We start from the raw sequence: 12255 nt of genomic DNA, 5'->3' as shown, positions 1-12255 counted from the left end.
TTCATTAGAAATAGGTAATCATCGTAAGTCATTGCTATTGCAAAGCTCTTATTATTAAAGATGTAGTTTAAGTATAACTCTGTTAAGTTTATCTCTCCTCATTTGGTAATACAGAAATTAACCACCACAGACTCTACAGTTGGCGAGAGTTGTAAACATATGAGTGGTACGCATTTTAGGATTGGTGTCAGATTAAAGGAGTTTGGTTGACATTTTGATATTCTGGCAAGAGCTTTTTGAACAGGGCTTTTCTTTTTCTACATTGAACATTTATGTGGCAGCCATCTCAGCATGTCACGTAAGTGTTATGCTGGTGAATGAGGACCCAAAAGCGACTTAACGAAAACAGAGTCTTTATTCCAGTATATTACAAAAGTAATAATCCTGGATATATCAAGGAGAAAACAAAACAGGAAAAACTGAAATCCACTCGTAGTTGCGAGGACTGACTGGAGACTCGACCATAGACTGCAGGTTGCTTCGGGAAGGCACCGACCGTAGCAGACTAAGACACCTGCTCATACGCAGCATCTGAAGAAGATAAAACACGACAGGGCGAGACAAGGACACAGAACAGCGAACATCATACAAGGATCCGACAAGGACAGAAGCGGAAAACAAGGGGAGAAATAGGGGCTCTAATCAGAGGGCAAAATAGGGGACAGGTGTGAAAAGAGTAAATGAGGTAGTTAGGAAAATGAGGAACAGCTGGGAGCAGGAACGGAACGATAAGGAGAGAGAGCGAGAGAGGGAGAGAGGGAGGGGAAGAGAGGGATAGAAAGAGGGAAAGAACCTAATAAGACCAGCAGAGGGAAACGAATAGAAGGGAAGCACAGAGACAAGACATGATAACCAATGACAAAACATGACAGTAAGATTGATGGCTCAACCCCGGGGTCTCATGCACCTGGTGGTGCAGTTCTTGAAAGGCGAGCATCAGTTTAGACCAGTGTCTAAGCCTACGGCACCAACCTGGGATCTGGCTTTGGTCCTGGCCACTCTGTATTAACCTCATTTTGAACCATTGGAGTCTGTAGACCTGGAGGTCCTTTTCTACAAGACGGCCCTGCTCATGGCAGTTGTGGACATCTCTACGCGCTTGTCATGTCTTGTCATTTTGTTTTTCCCCCTGCTGGTCTTTTTAGGTTCGTTCCCCTTTTTCTCTCTCCCTTCCTCTCTCTCTTCTCTCTATCGTTCCGTTCCTGCTCCCAGCTGTTCCTATTCCCCTAATCAATCATTTAGTCTTCCCACACCTGTTCCTTATCTTTTCCCCTGATTAGAGTCCCTATTTCTTCCCTTGTTTTCCGTTCCTGTCCTGTCGGATCCTTGTCTATTGTTCACCGTGCTGTGTCTGTGTATCGCCCTGTCGTGTCGTGTTTCCCTCAGATGCTGCGTGGAGAGCAGGTGTCTGAGTCTGCTAGGTTCAAGTGCCTTCCTGAGGCAACCTGCAGTTCTTGATCGAGTCTCCAGTCTGTTCTCGTCATTACGAGTGGAATTATGTCTTATGTTTGTAGAATTACTTTTCTGGATTAAAGACTCTGTTTTCGCCAAGTCGCTTTTGGGTCCTCATTCACCTGCATGACAGAAGGATCCGACCAAAGAATGGACCCAGCGACTACAGACGTTCGTAACACTGCCGTCGAGATCCAAGGAGCCATGCTCGGCAGACACGAGCAGGAATTGTCTGCTGCTCGCCATGCCGTGGAGAATCTGTCCGCTCAGGTTTCCGACCTCTCTGGACAGTTCCAGAGTCTTCGTCTCGTGCCACCTGTTACTTCCTGGCCTGCCGAGCCTCCGGAACCTAGGGTTAATAACCCACCTTGCTACTCCGGGCAGCCCACGGAGTGCCGCTCCTTTCTCACCCAGTGTGATATTGTGTTCTCTCTCCAACCCAACACATACTCTAGCGAGAGAGCTCGGGTTGCTTACGTCATTTCACTCCTTACTGGCCGGGCTCGAGAGTGGGGCACAGCTATCTGGGAGGCAAGGGCTGATTGTTCAAACAATTACCAGAACTTTAAAGAGGAGATGATTCGGGTTTTTGACCGTTCAGTTTTTGGTAGGGAGGCTTCTAGGGCCCTGGCTTCCCTATGCCAAGGTGATCGATCCATAACGGATTACTCTATAGAGTTTCGCACTCTTGCTGCCTCTAGTGACTGGAACGAGCCGGCGCTGCTCGCTCGTTTTCTGGAGGGACTCCACGCAGTGGTCAAAGATGAGATTCTCTCTCGGGAGGTTCCCGCCAGTGTGGACTCTTTGATTGCTCTCGCCATCCGCATAGAACGACGGGTAGATCTTCGTCACCAAGCTCGTGGAAGAGAGCTCGCGTCAACGGTGTTTCCCTGCTCCGCATCGCAACCATCTCCCTCCTCTGGCTCAGAGACTGAGCCCATGCAGCTGGGAGGTATTCGCATCTTGACTAAGGAGAGGGAACGGAGGATCACCAACCGCCTGTGCCTCTATTGCGGATTTGATGGACATTTTGTCAATTCATGTCCAGTAAAAGGCCAGAGCTCATCAGTAAGCGGAGGGCTACTGGTGAGCGCTACTACTCAGGTCTCTTCATCTAGATCCTGTACTACTATGTCGGTCCATCTACGCTGGACCGGTTCGGGTGCTACATGCAGTGCCTTGATTGACTCGGGGGCTGAGGGTTGTTTCATGGACGAAGCATGGGCTCGGAAACATGACATTCCTTTCAGACAGTTAGACAAGCCTACGCCCATGTTTGCCTTAGATGGTAGTCATCTTCCCAGTATCAGATTTGAGACACTACCTTTAACTCTCACAGTATCTGGTAACCACAGTGAGACTATTTCTTTTTTGATTTTTCGTTCACCTTTTACACCTGTTGTTTTGGGTCATCCCTGGCTAGTATGTCATAATCCTTCTATTAATTGGTCTAGTAATTCTATCCTATCCTGGAACGTTTCTTGTCATGTGAAGTGTTTAATGTCTGCCATCCCTCCCATTTCTTCTGTCCCCACTTCTCAGGAGGAACCTGGCGATTTGACAGGAGTGCCGGAGGAATATCATGATCTGCGCACGGTCTTCAGTCGGTCCCGAGCCAACTCCCTTCCTCCTCACCGGTCGTATGATTGTAGTATTGATCTCCTTCCGGGGACCACTCCCCCTCGGGGTAGACTATAAAACTGTGACTCTCTGTCGGCTCCCGAACGTAAGGCTCTCGAGGATTATTTATCTGTGTCTCTTGACGCCGGTACCATAGTGCCTTCTTCCTCTCCGGCCGGGGCGGGGTTCTTTTTTGTTAAGAAAAAGGACGGTACTCTGCGCCCCTGCGTGGATTATCGAGGGCTGAATGACATAACGGTTAAGAATCGTTATCCGCTTCCCCTTATGTCATCAGCCTTCGAGATTCTGCAGGGAGCCAGGTGCTTTACTAAGTTGGACCTTCGTAACGCTTACCATCTCGTGCGCATCAGAGAGGGGGACGAGTGGAAAACGGCGTTTAACACTCCGTTAGGGCATTTTGAGTACCGGGTTCTGCCGTTTGGTCTCGCCAATGCGCCAGCTGTTTTTCAGGCATTAGTTAATGATGTTCTGAGAGACATGCTGAACATCTTTGTTTTTGTCTATCTTGACGATATCCTGATTTTTTCACCGTCACTCGAGATTCATGTTCAGCACGTTCGACGTGTTCTACAGCGCCTTTTAGAGAATTGTCTCTATGTGAAGGCTGAGAAGTGCTCTTTTCATGTCTCCTCCGTTACTTTTCTCGGTTCCGTTATTTCCGCTGAAGGCATTCAGATGGATTCCGCTAAGGTCCAAGCTGTCAGTGATTGGCCCGTTCCAAGGTCACGTGTCGAGTTGCAGCGCTTTTTAGGTTTCGCTAATTTCTATCGGCGTTTCATTCGTAATTTCGGTCAAGTTGCTGCCCCTCTCACAGCTCTTACTTCTGTCAAGACGTGTTTTAAGTGGTCCGGTTCCGCCCAGGGAGCTTTTGATCTTCTAAAAGAACGTTTTACGTCCGCTCCTATCCTCATTACTCCTGACGTCACTAGACAATTCATTGTCGAGGTTGACGCTTCAGAGGTAGGCGTGGGAGCCATTCTATCCCAGCGCTTCCAGTCTGACGATAAGGTTCATCCTTGCGCTTATTTTTCTCATCGCCTGTCGCCATCTGAACGCAACTATGATGGAACCGGAAGGGAGCTTGGTAACATCAAACTGCTCGCCATCCGCTTAGCCCTAGGCGAATGGCGACAGTGGTTGGAGGGGGCGACCGTTCCTTTTGTCGTTTGGACAGACCATAAGAACCTTGAGTACATCCGTTCTGCCAAACGACTTAATGCCCGTCAAGCTCGTTGGGCGTTGTTTTTCGCTCGTTTCGAGTTTGTGATTTCTTACCGTCCGGGTAGCAAAAACACCAAGCCTGATGCCTTATCCCGTCTGTTTAGTTCTTCTGTGGCTTCTACTGATCCCGAGGGGATTCTTCCTTATGGGCGTGTTGTCGGGTTGACAGTCTGGGGAATTGAAAGACAGGTTAAGCAAGCACTCACGCACACTGCGTCGCCGCGCGCTTGTCCTAGTAACCTCCTTTTCGTTCCTGTTTCCACTCGTCTGGCTGTTCTTCAGTGGGCTCACTCTGCCAAGTTAGCTGGTCATCCCGGTGTTCGAGGCACTCTTGCGTCTATTCGCCAGCGCTTTTGGTGGCCGACTCAGGAGCGTGACACGCGCCGTTTCGTGGCTGCTTGTTCGGACTGCGCGCAGACTAAGTCGGGTAACTCTCCTCCTGCCGGTCGTCTCAGACCGCTCCCCATTCCTTCTCGACCATGGTCTCACATCGCCCTAGACTTCATTACCAGTCTGCCTTTGTCTGCGGGGAAGACTGTGATTCTTACGGTTGTCGATAGGTTCTCTAAGGCGGCACATTTCATTCCCCTCGCTAAACTTCCTTCCGCTAAGGAGACGGCACAAATCATCATCGAGAATGTGTTCAGAATTCATGGCCTCCCGTTAGACGCCGTTTCAGACAGAGGCCCGCAATTCACGTCACAGTTTTGGAGGGAGTTCTGTCGTTTGATTGGTGCGTCCGTCAGTCTCTCTTCCGGGTTTCATCCCCAGTCTAACGGTCAAGCAGAGAGGGCCAATCAGACGATTGGTCGCATACTACGCAGCCTTTCTTTCAGAAACCCTGCGTCTTGGGCAGAACAGCTCACCTTGGCAAAGGAAGCCCTGGGCAGAATACGCTCACAACTCGCTTCCTTCGTCTGCTACCGGGTTATCTCCGTTTCAGAGTAGTCTGGGTTACCAGCCTCCTCTGTTCTCATCCCAGCTTGCCGAGTCCAGCGTTCCCTCCGCTCAAGCGTTTGTCCAACGTTGTGAGCGCACCTGGAGGAGGGTGAGGTCTGCACTTTGCCGTTACAGGGCACAGACTGTGAGAGCCGCCAATAAACGCAGGATTAAGAGTCCTAGGTATTGTTGCGGCCAGAGAGTGTGGCTTTCCACTCGCAACCTTCCTCTTACGACAGCTTCTCGTAAGTTGACTCCGCGGTTCATTGGTCCGTTCCGTGTCTCCCAGGTCGTCAATCCTGTCGCTGTGCGACTGCTTCTTCCGCGACATCTTCGTCGCGTCCATCCTGTCTTCCATGTCTCCTGTGTCAAGCCCTCGTCTTCCCTCCCCCCCTCCCGTCCTTGTCGAGAGCGCACCTATTTACAAGGTACGTAGGATCATGGACATGCGTTCTCGGGGACGGGGTCACCAATACTTAGTGGATTGGGAGGGTTACGGTCCTGAGGAGAGGAGTTGGGTTCCGTCTCGGGACGTGCTGGACCGTTCACTCATTGATGATTTCCTCCGTTGCCGCCAGGATTCCTCCTCGAGTGCGCCAGGAGGCGCTCGGTGAGTGGGGGGGTACTGTCATGTTTTGTCTTAGATTGTCTTGTCATTTTGTTTTTCCCCCTGCTGGTCTTTTTAGGTTCGTTCCCCTTTTTCTCTCTCCCTTCCTCTCTCTCTTCTCTCTATCATTCCGTTCCTGCTCCCAGCTGTTCCTATTCCCCTAATCAATCATTTAGTCTTCCCACACCTGTTCCTTATCTTTTCCCCTGATTAGAGTCCCTATTTCTTCCCTTGTTTTCCGTTCCTGTCCTGTCGGATCCTTGTCTATTGTTCACCGTGCTGTGTCTGTGTATCGCCCTGTCGTGTCGTGTTTCCCTCAGATGCTGCGTGGAGAGCAGGTGTCTGAGTCTGCTAGGTTCAAGTGCCTTCCTGAGGCAACCTGCAGTTCTTGATCGAGTCTCCAGTCTGTTCTCGTCATTACGAGTGGAATTATGTCTTATGTTTGTAGAATTACTTTTCTGGATTAAAGACTCTGTTTTCGCCAAGTCGCTTTTGGGTCCTCATTCACCTGCATGACACTATCAGTACACCCTCCCTCTTTGGAGTTTGCGACTTGCAACTCCAAGGTGAGGGTACGTCCTAATGCAGCTTTTGCTTCGAAGGTCATGCCTATATCTTACAGCTCTCTAGCTTTCGAACTGTTCCCCTTTTCATGTCCTCCATTTGATTCTAGTGAGCAATGAAAGTTGAGTGGCCTGTGACCATTGCTTGCTCTGTGCACATATATTGACCGGCCCAGGGATATCCCCATTTGGACCAGCTTTTTGTCTGTTTTGCTAATCCATCTTGGGGTAAGGCACTTTCTAAATAGCATCTTTCTCCTTGGCGTATGCAAGCCAAGGGGAAGGTTTGCATAGCGGTGTGCATGCTTACTCCACTAGGGGTGTGGCAGCGTCTTTGGCATTGTTCAGGGGCATGACAATTGGTGATAGGTTCCCACATGCCTTTGTGAGGTTTTATCGCTTGGACGTAACTGCTCCCAGTCTGGCTCATAGTGTTCTTATTGCTGGGTCTGGGAGAGGGTGTTAGGCAGCACGCTGGTTGCGCATTTATCCGGGTTACCACAGTTCCCTTGTGGGATTGAGCCTTTGGCTGCCTTGGTGTCCAGCAGTGCACAGATTGCACATTTATCCGGGTTACCACAGTTCCCCTGTAGGATCGAGCCTTGGTCTGCCATGGTTCGTCGATGAGGAAGCTTGTGGAAGCACATTATCAAGTCACAGCAGGTGCTCTGTTTTTTTGGACTAGCAGTTCCTAGTGTGATTTCAGGCATTCCAGACTCCTCAGGTACATGTGTGAGACTTTTTGGAACCGTTCAGGTCTATGGACTTCGTCATAGTTGAAGTTAGACACCATTTTATCAGGGTTACCACAGTTCTGTGTCGGTTTGAGCATTTAGCTACTGTGGTTTCCTGGAACTGTGGTGTCTATGGACTTGGGCTGCAGCATGTCAGTACGCATAGTCAAGTTGCAGCAGGTTTCTGGTTTCCTATATGGGGCTCTGACAGCTCAGGCTTCTTGCGGGTCTGATAATTCAGGCTTCTCGGGTGAGTATTAGGGGAAAAGGTACCTTCTGTAAGTCCCCTTTTGGAGCTGGTGGAACCTCTGTGTGCTTGGGCTGCACCAAGTTTGGTGCCCTCTGAGTTGGCTTGGGGCATGAATGTGTGTCCTCATAGTATGTTACATTGAGTGACCTGAAGGAGAGAATGAGGTATAATGTATTTTGACCCTGAACCCTGACCATTTCAGAGATGCAAGGCAGTCAGATATAGGGATGCATTATTTTGCTGCACAGGATTGTGAAATTGTGACCTTCAGGAATGGTGTGTTTTTGATTTATGATAGTAAGTAACACAGAAGTTTAATAATACATAACTGTCTGGCTTTTGTATGTGGAAATTATACCTTTCATATGGATTCATATGGAGCCTTGGTTTTATTACAAAAAAGGTGCAGATTCCAGGATCCAGCATCTCATTTGGCATCTTGCGTCTGAGTCAGTCCAGCCAGGAGAGTCAAGGTAATTCACTTATTTCACCAATTTACCATTTACAGAGTTTTATAGCAGGCATATTTGTAACTTGTATTGTAAGATAAAATGTAATATTACCTGATATTCCTCTAATAAAACATTTATTGAAAATGAGCAGATTCAAATAATAAAATCCTCCTCTGGTTTCAGAGTATCATTTTCCCCTGACTCTTACCGCTCTTGTCTGGACGCATCAAACATTGTCATTGTGATTCTACTGTCATGGGGAATATGCAAGGAAAGGAACAAAGGACTTAGAGGTATAGAAATACTCATCATTTGCATCTAATGTGCATATTAATAGCTTCTAATTGACTTACTGTTATGTATGTTTCACAGTAATGTTAGATGTGTCCATGTAAGAGGAAAATATACTGCTTCAGTAAGATTGCTTGTATACTGTACTTAATGTCATTTTTTTACTACCTATTTTTTTTTTATCTGAACTGATAGATTACCAACTGCACCAGTCCATCAGGTAACCTTTAGCATATAATCTCCCCCCATATAAATTATTAGACTACTAATATTATTAGATACATTATTAAACTTTAGTGATCAGAGACCTGATCTCTAAATAAAAGGCTACTTAAGATGCAAGAAAATGGGATAATATCATTTTCTCCTCACACGAGGCAGCAAATATAAGTATTATTAACTACACTGTTTGTTTTGGTCAGAAACCTTAACAATTCCTTCAGTTTGAAACATACATATATATTACTCCTTCTCAAGAGAATCATACCGGATTGCTGAACTACATAACATTTGTTTTGGTTGTTATCATCATCATCTTGATTGCAACTAACATATTCACAAGCCGAATTACAACCCAGATTACAAGAGGCCAGATAGACAGAGCTGAGCGTCCTGTTGGGTTGACACTACCATGTTTATCTTCTATGATCAAATGTAATGCAGCGAAACTCAGAATACCTTCAAGGTATAGGTGGACTAACAGCCAAGGCTCCTGCTAACTGCATGAGTTCTTCAGTTCAGTGATCTACTTGGTGCAGTCAAAGGAGCACCACCTATTGGTTAACAACCAGCAATTCTAGCCAATCGTTAATGCCCAAATTAATGATTAGACGCAACCTTAATTGGTGTCATCACTGTGAAAACATATTTTTTATGTTTACTGTAACCCAGAACATTTGTTTAAATGTTATAATTGACAATATACACTATGTTTAACAAACTTAAAATGGTAAATTCTGGGAACTTCTACAATGATAAACTACAGCCTACAGACAAATATCTTATCATTCTCAAACCAAATGTAAAAGTGGAAAATCAGTGGTTGGTGGTAAGAAAAAATGTATCTTTTGTCATTTTATGCAGCTATAGCTCTCACACCATGTCCCGCCCCTAATCACAAATTACTTTCATCTAAAGACATAGTTCTTCCTTCATGGACTGGCAGTGTATATCTAAACACAGAATGGTACACATACATTTATCAGCTCTTGTCATCTACGGCTTGTGTGAGTTATCTAAGCCATTACGATTTTGTGATTCATAGTTGAGACTAGGTTTAGGTATAGTAGTGCATGAGTGAACAGAATGTTCTATGTTTGGAATTGTTTCTAAACCTTTGTCTTCTCTCTTTCAGGTCTGACCCCTGTTGTGTCTGCCTCTCCTCTGCCCTCAGTGGTAGCCCAACCTGGAGATAATGTCACTTTTCACTGCACGGATGTCACTGGTGCTCCAGGACATGTTGGCTGGTTCAAGCAAGACAACGGCTCAGAGCCTCTATGCATCGCGTCTATGTACAGCTCTGAGCCAACTGTCCAACATCACAATGGTTTTCAGCCCAGCCATATGGAAATGTTCATCAGCCATAGAATAATCTTCCTCAAAATCACAGAGGTGGATGAAGCTGATTCTGGTGTTTACTGCTGTGGAATGTTTGATAAATACATCTTCTTCACCAATGCGACTGTTCTGAAGGTCCAAGGTAATCTTTTCAACAACTTGTCTGCTATGACTCCAACTGCACTGACATGTATCAGAGATATTATTGAGAAGATGTTGGAGATATAACTCTATCGTACTACAGTGGAAATAACTGCAGGAATGTTTAACTCTCCTAATCGTCCAAAAGGTCACAACATTTCCGAAAAGGACCTTACAGAGAACTGTGAAGAAGGTATGTTTATTCTGTTATGTTAAGTGAGAATCTTTCGTAAATTAATTAATATTATCTACCATTAAAGTACAGCAGAATATAAATAAAGTGCAACGGCATTTTAAAGCAATCCAGACTGAGAATCCTCCATTGGTAGCAAACAGGGTAATGTTTTAAATAGTTCTGATTCTGATTGAAATCGATTTTGTAGGAATGTACCTCATTCCATTGGTTGTGATCCTGGGTGTTGTAACTGCGACACTACCTGTAGTCTTCCTCATCCTGGTCCTCAAGATTAGACGAGACACAAAAAGACACAACACAGGTAGAAGCCCATTTCATGATAATATGGGGCCTGTGAACTAGAATGAAATTCTGTTCACCTCTTCTCTCATCCCATCTCTCTTTCATATCCTATTCAGGAACTGATTCTCAACGACAACCACAATTTGATCAGGTAAACACTGTATGATTAAATACTGTATGTTCAGCCATATTTTTGAAATACAATTCAGAAATACTATTCAGAAACACTGTAAATTATAATTGTATGTGATGATATTTATAAATCTACAGATACAAGATCCAGATACATTGAATTATGCCGCCCTGAATTTCACCTCCAAGAAGAGGAAGATGGAGAGGAGAAGAGAGAAGGAGCTGGACCCCCATGTAGTGTATGCTGCTACAAGATGATAAAGTGGAGGAGGATGAAAGAGGAGGACAATTGGTTGGCCAAATCTTTGAATATAAGTTCAAATCTTGCTATATTGTATCTGTATAGTTAAATTAAATGTATTGAAATCTAAATGAATCTCTGCAGTGTATGATTAAGCTATAAGGCCTGATGGGGTGTGTGATATGGCCAATATACCCCAGCTCAGGGCTGTTCTTACGCACGACGCAACGCGGAGTGCCTGGATATGGCCCTTAAACGTGGTAAATTGGCCATATACCACAATCCCCAGAGGTGTCTTTTTGCTGTTATAAACTGGTTAACAATGTAATTAGAGCAGTAAAAATGAATGTTTAGTCATACCCGTGGTATACTGCCTGATATGCCACGGCTGTCAGCCAATCAGCATTCAGGGCTCGAACCACCCAGTTTCTAATTGTGAATTGTACCTCAGGGTGACTGTAGCCCTCTCCAACTCAGTTAGGTCAGTGGTATAGAGTGTGGTTAGGGAGGAGGAGTTTAAGAGCCACAGAGTAGTTGCCTTTTTTGGCCTCTCTTAACTTAGATCTCTGTTGTGTGTGTTGGTGATTTGGTTATTTTTTTATAGGGTGACCCTGAGGGTCAAAGTACCCAGCAGTAGACAACTGTATTATACTGATCACGTCTAAAGATAAATAAAGAGTTAAACCAAAATAGCCTTTGTCATGATGTTATTCGTCAATTAGCATTTCGTCTCTTGGCTTTGCACTGATCACAGCCCCCTATTTCGAGAAGCACCTTTTAAGGAGAATATGATTGGGGTCTGAGTTAGAGGAGGGGCAAGGGAGGAACACATCACTTCCTGTAGTTTGAGTGAGAAGAAGTAGCTCAGTGTAGAGTGAAACCTGCTGAGGTGAACATCACTGGGCCTCTCATAGACTGAGCGATGAGATGCCTATTATGTCTCTTTCTCTGTCGCTCTCTCTCTCTCTGAGTATGTTTTGCCAGATTTACTGTCCACCTGCCAACCGAGTGTTGTTGGTGAAGCATCTAATCTTTGAATCTTTTTTAAAAATGGGCAAAATATTTAGGTGTGTGTCACAGGTGTGACTGATTGCCTCACTAAATATCCCTTTTAACCCCTGTTTCTGTTTGTTTGAGGTACGGCCGCCAACAGGAATTGAGGCAGTCCAGGGGCATGGTGGATCCCTTTGTTGGCTGAGAGCGCATGTGTTTGTTGAGATCATACAGAGGACTTTCAGTTGAAGCAATGGTACTAAAGAGAGAATGTGTTTTCAGGGCTTCACCACGTCCTGTGTCATTTTCTATTTGTTTTGTTTTTTCAATTTTGTGTTTTGTTTGTGATTTGGAAATTTAGAAAACAACGATGAAAGGGAACGTGTGACCACCGCTATTCCCTATTAAAAAGTGTTGTTTGTTGAAACTGTTGTCCGCCTCTACTTTACTCTGCCTGCTCAACCCAGATCCAAACGAACCAGTGTCCGGGTTCCCAAATGCATCTTAAGGCAAAGTTAATAGTTAGAACCATAGGATCCTGTGTTTCTAATAATGAATTTAGC

At 45.6% G+C, this 12255-nt stretch overlaps 1 protein-coding gene across 2 annotated transcripts; it reads left to right on the top strand.

The window, feature by feature from the left end:
- Positions 1 to 9326: 9326 nt before the first annotated feature.
- On the top strand, positions 9327 to 10987 carry LOC124013689. Of its 2 annotated transcripts, XM_046328104.1 has the most exons (6): positions 9327 to 9376; positions 9505 to 9849; positions 9997 to 10041; positions 10232 to 10345; positions 10443 to 10477; positions 10597 to 10987. In XM_046328104.1, exons 1-6 carry the CDS (start codon positions 9334 to 9336, stop codon positions 10714 to 10716), a joined length of 702 nt encoding a protein of 233 aa, XP_046184060.1. In that variant the 5' UTR covers positions 9327 to 9333; the 3' UTR covers positions 10717 to 10987. The 2 variants fall into 2 exon arrangements, with proteins under 2 accessions (XP_046184060.1, XP_046184061.1); XM_046328105.1 differs by lacking the exon at positions 10232 to 10345.
- The last annotated feature ends 1268 nt before the right edge of the window (positions 10988 to 12255 follow it).

Source organism: Oncorhynchus gorbuscha, linkage group LG25 (genome assembly GCF_021184085.1).
Source record: "Oncorhynchus gorbuscha isolate QuinsamMale2020 ecotype Even-year linkage group LG25, OgorEven_v1.0, whole genome shotgun sequence".
NCBI classification, from domain to species: Eukaryota; Metazoa; Chordata; class Actinopteri; order Salmoniformes; family Salmonidae; genus Oncorhynchus; species Oncorhynchus gorbuscha.
Note: the sequence above shows the minus strand (reverse complement) of the source record. Positions and strands in the feature narration are given on the sequence as shown.

Excerpts from the sequence above, each read along its gene's own strand:
- LOC124013689 (XM_046328104.1), top strand. The coding sequence starts at position 9,334 with ATGGTACACATACATTTATCAGCTCTTGTCATCTACGGCTTGT. Across the intron at positions 9,850-9,996 it reads GACTGTTCTGAAGGTCCAAG|GTCACAACATTTCCGAAAAG; the intron begins GTAATCTTTTCA and ends ATCGTCCAAAAG. Across the intron at positions 10,042-10,231 it reads TACAGAGAACTGTGAAGAAG|GAATGTACCTCATTCCATTG; the intron begins GTATGTTTATTC and ends TCGATTTTGTAG.